Source organism: Hylaeus anthracinus, unplaced genomic scaffold (assembly GCF_026225885.1).
Source record: "Hylaeus anthracinus isolate JK02 unplaced genomic scaffold, UHH_iyHylAnth1.0_haploid 27308, whole genome shotgun sequence".
Classification (NCBI taxonomy): Eukaryota; Metazoa; Arthropoda; class Insecta; order Hymenoptera; family Colletidae; genus Hylaeus; species Hylaeus anthracinus.
This window is the reverse complement of record NW_026535115.1, coordinates 2,265-16,287: the sequence shown is the minus strand read 5'-3', so window position 1 is coordinate 16,287 and position 14,023 is coordinate 2,265. Positions and strand designations below refer to the sequence as shown.

The window sequence follows — 14,023 nt, the reverse complement described above, 5'->3', positions numbered from 1 at the left end:
TAAAACTACTTGTACACATAAATCATCCATAGTCAATAAGTTAATAGCGATGCATCACCTAATTTTTATTCCTTTACTGTTAACATAAATCCAGCAACCATAGCAAATATAGTAAATGCCTGTGCCCCTACACGTGCACGCATCATATATTGAGACATCTTTGTATTCCCATGGTAAAAGTTATAAACACCAACCGTTAGAGCAGCTACAGTTGCCATGGCGCCTGGAATTAACATGTATTTAACAAGCACTCATTTACTGTGTGCAAACCAAACAATGGTGCAACATTAGTATAGGTTATATTCACCTAAAGGTACCACGGGATTTTCTTTCGTTTTCCGCACCATTTTTTCTGTGAACGTTTCCACTTTTATATGATCGCTAAGCTCCGCACGTATCCGAATCCAATCCAATTCATTCATCATATCTGAATTCTTCTCCATATTGTTTGGAACTTCCATTTCAAAGTTTCAGGAGGTCGATAAAAAAGTTACTATTTTGAGTTTGAAAAAATTATATTGAGATTCTTGTTTCGACTTCACGTTTAAACGACTTTTCATTAAATTAATACTGTCGCATCTTTTATAGTCGCCGAATACTACGTTCTTCGTTCGCAAATAGCACAGCAATATTCACAGTGACTTATACTTACTGTATGACAGTATGGCACGACGTATCGGTTAGGTGTATGTCGACTTTATAAATGCGTGATCATAATATAAAACACGGTCGGTGCAATGCTTTGCAATAATGCTCGAAGATTTGATTATTCTTCATGAAATTGTTCTATAGTAGGTACGTTTCATAAGACAATAAAGTATATATATATATATGTAGATCTAAATAAAACCACGTGATCACACGTGATGGTGGCAAGGCGAGACTGTTATGTAGAATTAGATTTTTTTTTTAGATAGTTTGTTATAACACATAAATAAATTCCAAACCACAATAAAAACTGATAGAGTTGGGATTTGAAAAATATTGGAGTTTCGTCTCTGTAAAAGTACCCAAACACTACTTTGTAGTTATAAATTATAATTCAATGTACGTTACTGCATTGAACTATATATATGTATGGGTTTTAGAACCAGTGGCGCCATTGGTAGGAAAATGCCCAAGTTTATAGCAAAAATAGTTATCACAGTTTCTTTAAAATGGCGCCACCGATATCTTCTATTAAATTATTCTTTATTTTATAACACTATAATATACTAGTAAACGCATGTGGTTAGAAAATTATGAATTGTACATTAAATGTCCAACAAACGGTGTATTTTCTAGTATTAGTATAGTTCAGTGCATCACTCTGTTTAGTGATGCCATCTAGCACTTTAGCGAAGAAGTCGATTGGACTCTGCGATTTTCACTGATTTTCCCTCTCCGTAGTCGTCGACCATCGTCGATGGAACAGGCCAATAGAAGCTCGTGTCGAATGAAACCTTCCAATCGCGAAGCGTTCTCCCCCGTTCTCTGAAATGCAACTTTCAGAGACGTGCAGTGATTTCAGAATCGTTCGATCGTGCATTCGTCGAGTAATTTTAGTTTTCTCGTGGATCTGAGACGTGTTTCTTCTCGTGCTCGACGGAAGGTGGACGAATAGTGGTCGTACGACCGTAAACAAAACGATCGTGGGTCGCGTACGCGTAGTATCTTTGGGAGCAGTGCGTTTCGTGAGTGGTAATCTGTGCATATGTACGGAAATATGCGTGAAAGAGAAGAATTCTGCCGAAGTTATCCACCAGGACAACCGTCCCAGCCACCGACGGCTCGGGCCCTGGGTCTCGACGCTCTGCACAGCCTTTGTAAAGAGATATATCCCGACCAGAGCAATCCCCTCACCGTCACCGCTGTCGTCAAGTACTGGTAAGAATTCTTTCTCTCTCATTTAACCACGAAAACTGATCTTCCATCGTGGAAATACATAAAACTCGAACGGAATTGCACACTTGACATTTCTAACACGTTGCCAGACCATCGACGGTGAACAATGAATCGTATTCTATTATCGTTAAAAGTACCGCGATGCTGCTACACATACTAATTCATTTTTTCTTTTACTTGGCGATGAATTAAGGGCACAGTGTGCCTCTTAAAATTAAAGAAGAACCATCTAATCAGTTTTATACGCTGAAGAAATATACATATATCGTTTACACACGTTTCTATTCAAATTGTTTACGTTACACAGGGTTTTGAGAAAGTGAAATCAACCATTTTTTTTTTATATCTATTCCTTTTGAATTTAATTTTTTTTCGCGAATGTATTACATATTTCGTCGTGAGTCGGACATTTGTGTTTGAAGGAATTGCTATAAGCATTACTGTCTACTTTAAAGAATCTCTGCGATACCGAGAAAGGTGATTAAGTACCGACTTTTAGTACGCAACCAAACTCAGACCTGCACAGGAAGGGAAGGCTTATATTTAGTCACCCTTAGTCGCGCTTAACCGGATATAAAACCGAATAACTGGAATTTTCTGTACACCTTTTGCCTAGGTTGGGGGGTCCTGATCCTCTCGACTACATAAGTATGTACGAGAACCCTGGCTGCCCCGAATTAGGCATACCACCACATTGGCACTACATCAGGTGAGTTCTATCATTTTATCCTTCCTAATTCAACCTTTTTCTCTCGCTCATTTTGTTACTATTCACCACGATCATTTTGTTTTAACCCCATTTCTTCGAATTTAAATTTTAATACGATGAACATACATATTTATGGGAACACGTATCCTACAATTTAAAGAATCGACGTCTATCGTCTCGCAAGTTTAATAAAAATTGTCGACAACATTTCGTAACCAATTTCTTTTGTCCCGTGCGCAAATGATACTCCGCCGCGTGTCATTTATTCGGGAAAGGACGCGTCCTTTCTTGTTTCTCTTTTTTTTATGGGATAGAAAAACAGGGAAGAATCTGAGAGTTGAGGGAAAAAAAACGGGAAGTCGGGTATTCGTCAGTGCTCACCCTGTCGAGAAGTAGGAGTGTGGCTCTGATGTGGGCGCATGTTATTTTCCAACACACCCTCCATGACACGTGTATGCTGGGACCCATTTCTGTCATTAGGAAATTTCGTTTATCGTGCGACTGCGATCAAACATGAAAGAGACACTTCAACTCGGAGAGATCTACAATTTTATACGAATAATAAAATCATCGCGCCAATTATTAGAATCGTTATTAAAAATTCTTGACTCGACGTCGTACACCATCTTTTCGTCCATTTTGTTTTTTCCCTTAGAAGCTACTTCCTTTTCTCACCTTTTTCTTTTTTCGTTTTTCTCTTTCAACTTAGGTCGTTGTGAACTTAGAGATTATAATATTCAAAAATAATATGTAGTACTATTCGATGAAGAGAATTTATTTTGATAATTGACATTATTTTTGGAATAGAAAGTTTTGCAACTATACTAGCGCATCGAAGCCTGTCGCCATGACTCACGATGTCGAAAGATAAATGAATCCCGTTTGAGGAATTCCTTATTAAAACTTAGGCGCCGAATGACGAATAGTCTACCGCAAAAGGGTGTTCTATCTTTTTTTTTTTGGAAGCGTGACCCTTCCTTCTTCAGTCCGCAGCAGCTGGTCCAGTAGTTCCCTCTTTCTCTATATATAGAAAGTGTAGGGTACAGGAAGATAAAGTCGTTTAAAATGCGACGCCGTCGGAAATAGATGCGCGGGGACTTCCCCTTTTCCGTCTGTCTTATCTAAATATGTTCCACCATTCACCAAACTTGTTCTATTTTTCTCGAATTGAGTCTAGAGTTATATTTGTCCTTTCAATTCCTTGATACTTATTATCTACAAGTTGTACACACCTCTGCTTTAGCTATCCTCATCTTCTTAGAATGTAGTATTACATGGTATTGTAATAACATTTCTTTGTTAAGTTTGGGCTTGTCTGATCTACACGGCGATGGAAGGATACATCCAAAGAGTGGTCCAGGTCGCCCTAGTGGTTTTGGATTCGAATTGACCTTTAGATTAGTCAGAGAAAGAAACGAGATGAGTCCACCAACTTGGCCAGCAAACGTGATGCAGCAGTTGGCAAAATATGTTTTTAATTCTGGGAACATGCTGTTGCCTGGTGACCATGTTTCGTGGCATGCTCCATTGGACAATGGAAATGGTCGTATCACGCAAATTTTAATGGGGAAGGATCCACAATTGCCAACATCTATATGTACACCTCACGGAGATGTAAGTTGATTAGCTTATTTAATGGGAAGTAGTAGTCTGAGTATCATGTTTCTGATGGTTGATGCGTAATGTTACAGGTTTCGTTTGTTCAAATTGTAGGAGTCACTTCCGAAGAATTGCAGGCTGCACAGCATTGGAATGGCTTAGGTCTCGTGAGTTTGTTGAAGACCAGTCGTGGTTGTGGACCATGGCTGGTGACAAATATGAGACGGGTACATTCCATTATGGAAGATGACCCCTCCATAGCAGAGAAAATACAGACTGGGATAGAAAAGGAAGGTTCTAATTTAAGTGGCGTGTCTGCAAAGTGTTGGTCTGTGTACCTTCAATTCATTTCTACATAATTAAACTAATCCTCGAATTAAATGTTATGGTCATATGTTATCGCGCAGGTGGGTTCAAGTGAACAGTGATAGGAGTACAGAGAAGTACAGAGAAAAAAGAAACGAATCGGACGAAGAAGATGAAGATATAAAACCAATTATAAAGTCGGAAAGATTGTCACCTTGTGAATTAGATTTAAATTTATCTCATGAAAATTTTATCAAAGTCCTGTCAGGCCTTCACTTGACTTTTAATCTTGAAGCTGGATCTTTGTTACCGTTAGCAATAAAGTATATATCCTCATAATTACCGTTTGGGATAGATTATTAGTCGAGTATTAAAAGTACTAATATCGAATGATTTTACAGGGGCCGCGTCATGCATGGAAGGCATTTTACGTTCAAGTCCATATTGTCCAACACAGCTGTTACCATAGTTGCGCCATCGGTTACTGGTACTCTAGTTTCTAGGGAAAAACCATACGTGGTTCAAGGACCATGGCTACAGGTGCTACTTCCAGAAGATTTGTCTGAGAAAATGGCTCAAGAGTTTCAAATTTTAAATTCGACGAATCAGGTAAATGCTATTGAAAATTATTTTGCAAGATACATTACTTTACAATGAAAATATTCTATTCTGAAACATTTTCCAGGTTCAATTGCCAAAGACATTTTCTTGGCCTGAACATAAACTGGTTATTACTGTAGTAAATGACTGAGAAAATGTTAAAACACATTTTAGTACCTTTAAGCGAGTTAGGATACAAATTAACATGAACAAAGTATTATCTTATTAAACAGTGGGTTTCAAAGAACTTATTTATAACTGGAATGCTGAAACACGATTGTTGCGCAAACGACAGAACTATAAGACTTCGCATATCAACGTGTAAAAGAGGAGGCCGATTATATTTAACATATTTCGATTTACCTAAAAAATATATTCTCTATTTTGGATAGCAAAGATTTCCACGCCTCTCTTTTACAGATTGATGCCTGTTAACATTTTATATTTAATTGTACATAATAGAACGCAAGTTGAAAGGTGTAATTGTATTTGATATACGAGTTTACACATTGTTACAACGAATGAATATTTCTGTAAATAGGCGAACGTAAAATTTTGGCGTTATTTTCGTCAGAGTATTTTACCAATTTTTTTTATAAAAAGAATGTGTAATAGAATAAAGTATAAGGTATAATATTTATAAGATATGCTGTCTTCCTTCGATTTTCGTTTTCTAGATGTCTTCTGCCGAATCTGCGGAACAATTTTAATTATTTAAAAAATTATCTGAGATTCCGATTTTTTTTATAGGTTTTCAGGCAGCCATTCAACTATCCTGTATCGCGTGCTTTATATTTAGCGAAAAATTGACGATTGCATTTTGATTTTTCTTACATTGTCGCCTTCTATTTCATTTTAGCCGCTCAATTCTTCATCCGCGAGTTTGGCCTGAGGTCGTCTCCCATTTCGCCGGTTATTCCTTCTCCCTGTCCTTTTCCTCGTGGGACAAACACATCCGAGTTGCGCAGCTGCTAGCTTATTGTTATTGTTTATATTCGCCGCGTGTTGCTGACCGAAGAGACGGAACACGTTGACTCTAGAACTCTGGGAGACATTGGTATGATATTGAGATTATCGTTCGAATAAATAACTTCTCTGTTACTATTAAAATTATCGCGGTGGAAAAGAAGCGGGCGATCCCTCTCTATAAAAGCTATCGTTTCACGCGTACGCGAGTGTGAATGTGGAAGGATACTTGGTTGATACGTGTTCAATTATTTATTTTGTTAAAGTGAGTGACTGGAAGCCGAATATAGATGGAGAAGCCAGACTTGTCGGTAGTAGTGAAAATATCGGAGTTCGTGGTCAGCGTATCTTATAGAGGTATGTTCGTGTTAAATATAATTAGTACAGTGGTATCATTAAGATGAAGGTATACGCGGTACCTACAGAGGACATTATCGCGACACTTAGACAGGTCTGATTGTATCTCGGTAAACATAAGAGATACCGAAAAAATGTTAAATACAAAATGTTACAGTTTCTTCCAATGGCCTATAACGATGCAACAAAGATTTAGGGAAGGGTTAAGTTCACTCTCAGAGTGCCCCACCACATATTTTAGCACCGTAGTCCCGGAATTGCTGATCGCTGCCAGCATAGTTCGCGCAGAAAATCCTAGGACACCGCGTAGATACAGTCACAGGAGATTCCTACTCGGTTGAACAGATTCCTGGCGATCCTGAAGGCCCCAATCCAGAGGAGGACGACGATGCAAGCAGAGGCGAAATCCTCGACTTCGTCGCAGGTGATGTTAGCAATGACGTTAACGATACCACGGAAGATGTTAGCGAAGGTTTGCATCGAGTCGATGCAGATATCTCGTAGGAAGCAGATCACCTGGAAAATCAGGTTCATCACCGCTAGTGTCAGCTCGATTAGCCTCGCCAGGAAATCGAGAAAGATGTCCAATAACTTGTCGAGAGTTTCCCATAGCCAGCAGACCACTCGCGAGAAGAGCTCAACGAACTGCTGTGAGGCGTTCGACACGCGATTTTTCATGATTGACGACCCTGGTCTAGCCTCCGTCTGTTTTTCATACTTTCTTCTCCAGCTTCCGCTCTATTCGCTTTTACATCGTAGCAGTCAACGAATTTCATGCTTTCAAACGTAATTTTTGATGAACTTTAGGATCTTTGCTCTTGTGTTTTTCCATAAATTATGGCGCTTGTTGGAATTGGTCTCTATCCTCTTGAAATTGCATCGTTTAAATGCGTGTGTGAATTTTTTCGTGCGAAGAAAACAAGAACGCGAAGTTGTCGTTGTACTCTATTGTCTACTCGCGATGGAGTACATTATCGGTAGAGGTCGATAGTGTAGAACGCTTGGTTGATAAGGCAGGATTATCTACTCGCGATGGAATACCTTGTCGATAGTGCAGGACGCTTAGTTGGCAATGTAGGAAATTCAGATGGCAATGTAAGTCATGAAATTAGATATGGTGGCTTAATAAGGGACGTTGACGCCATTACATTTCCTTCGAGGATGCTTCTAGAAACTGGAACGTGCTTTTGCACAGTATTAAACGAAGATGGAAGTTTGCAGGGGAAACTGTTGTGTAGCTTAATGAGGACATTCCCGCGAACCAACTTATCTCTTAAGTGCAGCATGCACTTGCACTTTTCTTTTTAATGGAATGTTTATTTTTATATAAATCGATTCTTCGCGGTTCTCGTTACTCTGCGCACGGATAACGAGCGATACGGACTATGGTCTTATTTATTATAAAATAATCTTTTAACTGAATTAAAAATAAAATTTGCCAACTTTTAGATCGAAATCGCTAACTTATGGTATGGTATATTCATTGAATCGTAGGCGAAGTTACCTTAAAATTTCGTTTATTTAATACGGTATACAGTCTGCGATAATTTCGTATATCTCACTGTCGTCAAACGATGCCTAAGATCAGTAATATGTAACTCATTATATCTCTATGATACTTGATACGAAGAAAACGATGCGTGTGGTATAATAAAATGTCGACGATTATTTTTTTAACGTATAGGTATTCGTAATTGAGATGGCAGTTGTTGTCGTTGCTATTTGCAATCTGTCTAATAGTATCAAATCGTGAGCCTGTTCGTTGGTCTAAATATTTGTTGCGTGTCTTAAGAAATAATTATACAGGATGTTTTGGTCTCAGTGCATACATGCATTTCGTTTTCAGATTTGCGATCCAAGAATGTTGTAGCTAGTAAAAACGACGATCGGATTTGTGAAGCTGAACTCTCCGACACAATTGAAATTCGATATTATATTTCTCTGTTTAAATAAAACTCTTTTTATGGATGTTTATTTTGAATATTTTGAAAAATTATTGCACGAACACATTGAGACCAGATAAACTGTATATTTCAACCTTACATTCTATTAATTATTCTACGTTGATATGGATATTATTTGATAGTTGATATTAATATCGTTATCTCATTAATGATATTATATTTCTTTCGTTTTTGGTCCACAGCTAATTGGTCATCTTAGAGTTTCAAGTTCGAAATGGTCCATTACAGGTGTTGTCTTCTTCGTTTTCTCTTTTTATATACAATAATTGTCTATGATTTCAATTGATACATGATATGTAGAGCGTCTCCATCAAACTAACTCTGCGAAAAGCGACAAAACCAAAACCACGAACGAAGCTGCCTGTCGCGTGGATCCGTTGCAGGCGTCTGCATCGTTGCATGATTGAACGCAACCTCGAACGTATCTATAAGTCACGGATTCGTTAGAATTGCAATTCGAGAGAATTTAGTTCGGTTAAAAATAATACAGCGAAAGGACAATATTTTTTTAATCCATTACTGAATTCTGTAGATTTCCTTAATTAGGAGAGCGTCTTCACAAAAATTAAGATCGCTAGAGGTATTCGATTTCAGGTTGGCGTAATTCCTGCAACGTTCGATAACAGAGGAAGAAAGGAAGCGGAATAGATTTCTCACTGAAACTCACTTGTCGTCGAAGTAGAACCCTCCGCAATGCGACATTCTTATTATTTCCGAGTCGGTCGTCAAAGTCCCGCTGTCCAGAGCACAGCTTCTCACCGTCAAAGAGATTCCAGACTCGTCTAATCAATCGACAATTACAAATCAATGTTTCCGATCTAATCTATTACGCTTAAAATTCAAAAAGAAAAAAGAAAAAAAAAAAAGGAAATTACAAAACAGCTTCTAGTATCGCGTCGTCTCGAGCGGACATTCGATCTCAATTCAGTTTCAATTTCAAGCTGAAAAACATTCCGATAAAATTTGATTCCTAGCGAGACCAGAAATTTCGTGCAATTAATTCCAATTCTAATTACGACAAAGGCGCCGTTCGTTGGATAAGGCCACAACGGCGCCAATAGTTGGTCTCGCTCTCCAGCGTCGCGAAAACAGTGCCTAATTATTTCAAGCGGTTTGCCTAACCCTTCTCAGCGCCAAGATCTTCGGCGGCGAGCGCATTGTGCGCCCTCGTAGCGAGCCATAGTGTATTCAGGGAACACGCAGCGTCGAAAGGGGTTAAGTAGCCACTTGGAAAATCACAATAGGAGGAAGTTTTTACCGTATATGCCCGCTATTTTGATGCACGCGGTCGCAGGGAAGAGACCATCGCGGCCTTTGCGTCCTCCCATGCACGGCGACTCCAAGAAAGCGAGGCTTCCGTTATTGTGAAACGGGTCGTCGCAGGGCTTATTGTCGCCGTCGATCGACACGCACTTGAAGCAGTCAATGGCCCAGCCTGACACCGCCAGAACAAAAAAGAAGGAAGGGTGTTACCGCTACCTTCTGTCTGCCATTATACATATTCGTAATATATCAATGGCTGTCTGGGGTCTGTTAGCAAATCTCGGACAGATTTATCAAGTAGAATGCTTGGCTAAAAAAAAAAGCTCGGAAGATAGTAGATTCGAGTCTCAAAATATTTGTATCGAATTGGATTATTTCAGTAGATTGGACGCTACTAGATTTTCAAATTTATCGTGACGACAATGGGGTGACGTAGGAGTTAGGAGTGCTTGTAAGAGTTGAGAAACAAGCCATCGTCGAGAAACAGGAGATCCACCTGTAAGAAATTGGCGGATCCCCTGGAATTGATCTTACAAGCCAAGGACATATACAATGGAAATGAATTATAAATAATATTCGCTAGGAGTTGAGAAACAAGCCATCATCAAGAAACAGGAGATCCACCTGTAAGAAATCGGTGAATGCCCTGGAACTGACCTTGCGATACGACGAGAAGTACGACGAGCCCGAAAGAGACGATCCAGGCGCACCTGACATCCATCTTTCCCCTTATCCGCGCTCGCTTTTCCCAGGATGCAAACGATCGTCTGGCTGCCGTCAGCTGTCGTACGCCCGGGGCTCCGAGTCGAGTTCCTCCAGCGTGTTCATGTCAGACGGGAAAAAACGATGCCGACTGAAACGATCGGCGTCCTCGGGGACGTGGATCGAACCGTGTCATCCGTCACCAGCGACAAATCCATACAGAAGACTGGCCTGTTCCTCGAGACGACGCTCGTCGACGCTGCCCCCCGCGTCCACGGCTCTTCGACGCCAGTGTTTTGCCAACTGGTTGCCTAGGCGATGATTCGTCGCCGTTACGCTCGTTTTACCTTTCTGGAATTCTGGGGAGATCGATGATCAACTGGATCACTCGGCGAACCCTAACTCAGTCCTCTGGTAGGTTCGGAGGGACTCTGGCCAGGGTGAAACCCTGGAACTAGAACAGGCTGGTATCGCGTGACTCCATTAGAGCGCTCTAATTCTCCCCAAGAGCTATAAAATGCTAGCCCTGTGCACGCGAATTGTGGGCGCAGTTGCGAATCGTTAGGTGCGTAGTTGCGTGAGGCGTGTTTAGCAAACGCTTGGCTGTTTCTATCAAGCAGTGTCTTCTAATTTCGAGGCGATGGTCTCGTGCTTGGGGAACGGGGCTGGTGTCGGCGGGTACTTTTGCGTGCTGTCGTTGATCGAGCGAGGAGGTAGACTGCTGGTTATTCTTTTCGGTGCGTAAGTTGAGCGATGGTCGAGTTCCTTAGCCAAGTAAGACAAATTTTGTTAATATACGTAAGGGAATTCGTATTTTTGATAGAGTACGTGTCCTTGAGTCTCTTTGAAGTAGGCTAGTCTGGTTAGAAAGAAATATCAAAAATCGTCCATCGAGAAACTATCTATTGGGCTGTCTGGAAAGTCCATGCCGACTTTTAGTAGGCGGTACAGGTCTGAATATATCGGAATGGCTGAAAACAAATAATATATGTACATTCCTTAACAGGTGGAAAAGTTGTGGAACCAAATGGTACATATATAATTCAATATACATCAAAAATATACATGAAAATTCAAATATGCCTTTGAATTTTTCTTAAAAATAGGCATGAACTTCCCGGACAATCCAATATTTTAATGCAACAACAAAAGTTAGGCGTTATTCAATTGTTATCGTTTTATGGTTCAATTCTTGCGTAATTTTCCTGCTAAGGTACATGCGAATTCTATGGTCACCATGTATATCCTCAGTGATCGTTGCATTATTATTAATCGTCCCTCGGGACCGTGCCCCTTGCTACGCTCAATTTAACTTAAGATTTGATCAATGCATAGTTCAAGTATTATCAATTATCAAGCATAGTTCAATATCTTCATTAAACGTTCCGTGAATAAAAAGAAAAACTAAATACAATCACTGCACGAAATTTTTAGATAACACTTTCTTCCCGCGTTTTTTTATATATTATTTTTGATATTTAGGTATTTAACATTATCCTCGATCCAGGTCGAACGACGATAACGTGTGCCGTGTTAAATAATAACGTTCACGGATTTCACTAGTTACTCGTTCCATCGCGGTAGAAATAATTGCAAACGAACGTCGGCAGGTTTAATGTTAATCGCACGTCCGAACCGTACCAGTCGGTAAAATAATTTCGTTAATAATTTCGTTCTACTGTACAATACGCATGCATGGCGCGAGCGTTTACGGGTACGTCCCATAAAAAGCAGCATCTATACAACTAGTATCGTTTAATATTCACCGCGTTACCTTGTCAGAAACGAGGTGGCTCGGAGCAGAAGCCGTTGGACTACGTCTGGGAAATAATCGGATCCGTGGGAACGCGGAGCACGTCGAGGCGTATTCAAAATTCCGCGGGTCGCGCATGCGCATCGGCTCGCGGGCCAATCACCTCTTCGCCTCGGAGCGGCCGTCCGTCTCTGTCGTAGCGACACTGCGGGTACACGATGTGATAGTATTTTTGGAAAAATGTGTCGGTCTTTCGCGCACTCATGCGTCCGGTTTTTCACGTGAGCCCGCCGCGACCACCGAGTGTTTTATCCCGTGCCTGCCAACGCCTCGGGTTGAGAATAATGGGCCAGTCGTCGAGCAACACCGGGCACAGCGGTGAGTGTGTCGATTTTCTTTACATCCGTGTTCGTAATTGCGTGTTGTCGGCCGCCCCGACGTTTTTTCGAGTCGCACTGCACGCTTGACATGTGTCAACTGCGAGGGCTCTTGACTTTCCTGCCAGCTCCTGCGCAAGTTTCGTTGACTTTTTTCGTGGCATTGCGTCGTCTGGGACGTGAACCTTTCGCGACGTTGACCGTGTGTTTTTCGACGAAACGAACGCTGGACTCTCAGCCGCGGCGCTACGTCGAACCGAGTCGGTTTTGAGGTTATGTCGACAGAGGTATCGTCGACGTTAACCCTCGCCGCGATCGACAATTTTTTCGTTCTATCGGTGGCTAGCGGACTTGAAGGCGATTTTTTTTTCTCTCCCTCCCGTTCCCTCTGGAAATATCGAAAGTGTTACTTTTCCCCGATGAAAGTTTGTAGGATGCTTACGATGAGAAGTTTAGTCGGTTGGGTGGACGTTGCGTTGTGGTTTTTTTTTGCTCGATATACAGAGCGATAGAATGGACGTGATTCTTTGTTGGTTAAGTTTGCGGCTAAGCTTCAATTTATTTTGTAATATATTGGGCCAGGACCGGCTTTACCGGGAAAGGGAACGACGCACTGCGTCGGGGCGCATCTTGTCAGATGCCGTGACGAGAAAAAAATGATTACGAAATGTCAGGAGTTGGTTGTTCTTTCTTAGTTTCTGGATGGAAATTCTGTCGAACGATTTCAAGGGTTACCCGCCTCCTTTACAATCCTTAACAATGGTGCTTATCGGTAATAATATAATTTCATGTATAAATTTGCGTCCACGAGTGTGTACTTATAAGAGAAAAGGAAATGTTAGAAGAGGTCATATCGTGAGCGTAGCTTTCCATGCAAACTGATAAAGTAGAGAATGATAAAATTATTAACGTGCTTTGCAGCTTCGAAGCAGGGAGAATAAATTCTTACGAGTATCGTGCCTACGATTTGACAATAATTTTTGCAATAATTCTGTCGTCTGACGATATCATATCTGATTCAAGCCATATTATTTCCAATTAAAATTCTTAGGTTACATTCATTTTTAATTTGTAACGTGCGGTGAAGGGGGCGTCTGAATTAGTAGTCGTAAGAGGGCGCTGGTAACCCTAGCGTCGTTCCTGGTCTGATTCTCCTGAAGAGGGCCTGCACTATTGAAATTGAAATATAATTTTCCATATTTCTCGAAGCCAACAAAATCCACGATTTTTACGCAGTTTCCTCTAACTCGCCGTTTGTTTTAAAACGTATTTGAAACTTATTCTACTCGTCTATTTCATTACTTCGATTTGTGTTACCACGAATAAAACTCGAGTTGAATTGTGATTCATATTACGTCGCTGCAGTGACGCCAGTGGAGTGCACAGGGTAAACGGTGATCGAGGTATCGTTTCTGAATTTTACTATGTTGATAACTCGTGTTTTCTCGTTGGTAGCCTTGGTTCGAGATTTTTCAATATGACTCTAATCTCGAACTTCTACGTCGTTGGAATCACGCCAAGGAATCTTTATCACTTTTTTAAT

The 14,023-nt window shown here is 40.6% G+C and overlaps 4 protein-coding genes across 7 annotated transcripts; 1 reads left to right on the top strand and 3 right to left on the bottom strand.

Annotated features, from left to right (window-relative positions):
- Positions 1-40: 40 nt before the first annotated feature.
- LOC128893250 (HIG1 domain family member 2A, mitochondrial-like) lies at positions 41-906 on the bottom strand. Of its 2 annotated transcripts, XR_008461289.1 has the most exons (3): positions 653-906; positions 308-493; positions 41-223 (listed from the first exon to the last, which is right to left on the bottom strand). XR_008461289.1 is itself a non-coding variant. In XM_054154089.1 (2 exons), the coding sequence occupies exons 1-2, from the start codon at positions 459-461 to the stop codon at positions 66-68; spliced, it is 312 nt and encodes a 103-aa protein (XP_054010064.1). In that variant the 5' UTR covers positions 462-638; the 3' UTR covers positions 41-65. The 2 variants fall into 2 exon arrangements, 1 of the variants encoding a protein (XP_054010064.1); XM_054154089.1 differs by lacking the exon at positions 653-906 and having other exon boundaries at positions 308-638.
- A 559-nt stretch (positions 907-1,465) lies between these two features.
- On the top strand, positions 1,466-5,743 carry LOC128893242 (suppressor of fused homolog). Its single transcript, XM_054154072.1, has 7 exons — positions 1,466-1,866; positions 2,501-2,593; positions 3,898-4,207; positions 4,285-4,520; positions 4,600-4,821; positions 4,900-5,107; positions 5,184-5,743. Exons 1-7 carry the CDS (start codon positions 1,694-1,696, stop codon positions 5,247-5,249), a joined length of 1,308 nt encoding a protein of 435 aa, XP_054010047.1. The 5' UTR covers positions 1,466-1,693; the 3' UTR covers positions 5,250-5,743.
- Positions 5,282-7,653, bottom strand: LOC128893243 (uncharacterized). Of its 2 annotated transcripts, XR_008461288.1 has the most exons (3): positions 6,651-7,653; positions 5,933-6,142; positions 5,282-5,791 (listed from the first exon to the last, which is right to left on the bottom strand). XR_008461288.1 is itself a non-coding variant. In XM_054154073.1 (2 exons), the coding sequence occupies exons 1-2, from the start codon at positions 7,097-7,099 to the stop codon at positions 5,954-5,956; spliced, it is 534 nt and encodes a 177-aa protein (XP_054010048.1). In that variant the 5' UTR covers positions 7,100-7,653; the 3' UTR covers positions 5,813-5,953. The 2 variants fall into 2 exon arrangements, 1 of the variants encoding a protein (XP_054010048.1); XM_054154073.1 differs by lacking the exon at positions 5,282-5,791 and having other exon boundaries at positions 5,813-6,142; positions 6,755-7,653.
- A 260-nt stretch (positions 7,654-7,913) lies between these two features.
- On the bottom strand, positions 7,914-13,418 carry LOC128893244 (uncharacterized). 2 transcript variants are annotated; one of them, XM_054154074.1, is made up of 5 exons: positions 12,125-13,418; positions 10,306-11,115; positions 9,644-9,820; positions 9,053-9,167; positions 7,914-8,810 (listed from the first exon to the last, which is right to left on the bottom strand). In XM_054154074.1, the coding sequence occupies exons 2-5, from the start codon at positions 10,367-10,369 to the stop codon at positions 8,696-8,698; spliced, it is 471 nt and encodes a 156-aa protein (XP_054010049.1). In that variant the 5' UTR covers positions 10,370-11,115; positions 12,125-13,418; the 3' UTR covers positions 7,914-8,695. The 2 variants fall into 2 exon arrangements, with proteins under 2 accessions (XP_054010049.1, XP_054010050.1); XM_054154075.1 differs by having other exon boundaries at positions 10,306-10,804.
- Between the last annotated feature and the right edge of the window lie 605 nt (positions 13,419-14,023).

What these genes read in the sequence shown, in the direction of transcription:
- LOC128893250 (XM_054154089.1), bottom strand. Translation starts at nt 461, where the DNA reads ATGGAAGTTCCAAACAATATGGAGAAGAATTCAGATATGATGAATGAA. An exon ending in AAATCCCGTGGTACCTTTAG is followed by an intron (nt 224 to 307) that starts GTGAATATAACC and finishes TGTTAATTCCAG; the next exon opens with GCGCCATGGCAACTGTAGCT.
- LOC128893244 (XM_054154074.1), bottom strand. Translation starts at nt 10,369, where the DNA reads ATGGATGTCAGGTGCGCCTGGATCGTCTCTTTCGGGCTCGTCGTACTT. An exon ending in ACTTCTCGTCGTATCGCAAG is followed by an intron (nt 9,821 to 10,305) that starts GTCAGTTCCAGG and finishes TGGCGGTGTCAG; the next exon opens with GCTGGGCCATTGACTGCTTC. An exon ending in GGGTTCTACTTCGACGACAA is followed by an intron (nt 8,811 to 9,052) that starts GTGAGTTTCAGT and finishes CGTGACTTATAG; the next exon opens with ATACGTTCGAGGTTGCGTTC.
- LOC128893243 (XM_054154073.1), bottom strand. Translation starts at nt 7,099, where the DNA reads ATGAAAAATCGCGTGTCGAACGCCTCACAGCAGTTCGTTGAGCTCTTC. An exon ending in CCAGGAATCTGTTCAACCGA is followed by an intron (nt 6,143 to 6,754) that starts GTAGGAATCTCC and finishes AATGTCTCCCAG; the next exon opens with AGTTCTAGAGTCAACGTGTT.
- LOC128893242 (XM_054154072.1), top strand. Translation starts at nt 1,694, where the DNA reads ATGTACGGAAATATGCGTGAAAGAGAAGAATTCTGCCGAAGTTATCCA. An exon ending in CCACATTGGCACTACATCAG is followed by an intron (nt 2,594 to 3,897) that starts GTGAGTTCTATC and finishes TTCTTTGTTAAG; the next exon opens with TTTGGGCTTGTCTGATCTAC. An exon ending in GGCGTGTCTGCAAAGTGTTG is followed by an intron (nt 4,521 to 4,599) that starts GTCTGTGTACCT and finishes GTTATCGCGCAG; the next exon opens with GTGGGTTCAAGTGAACAGTG.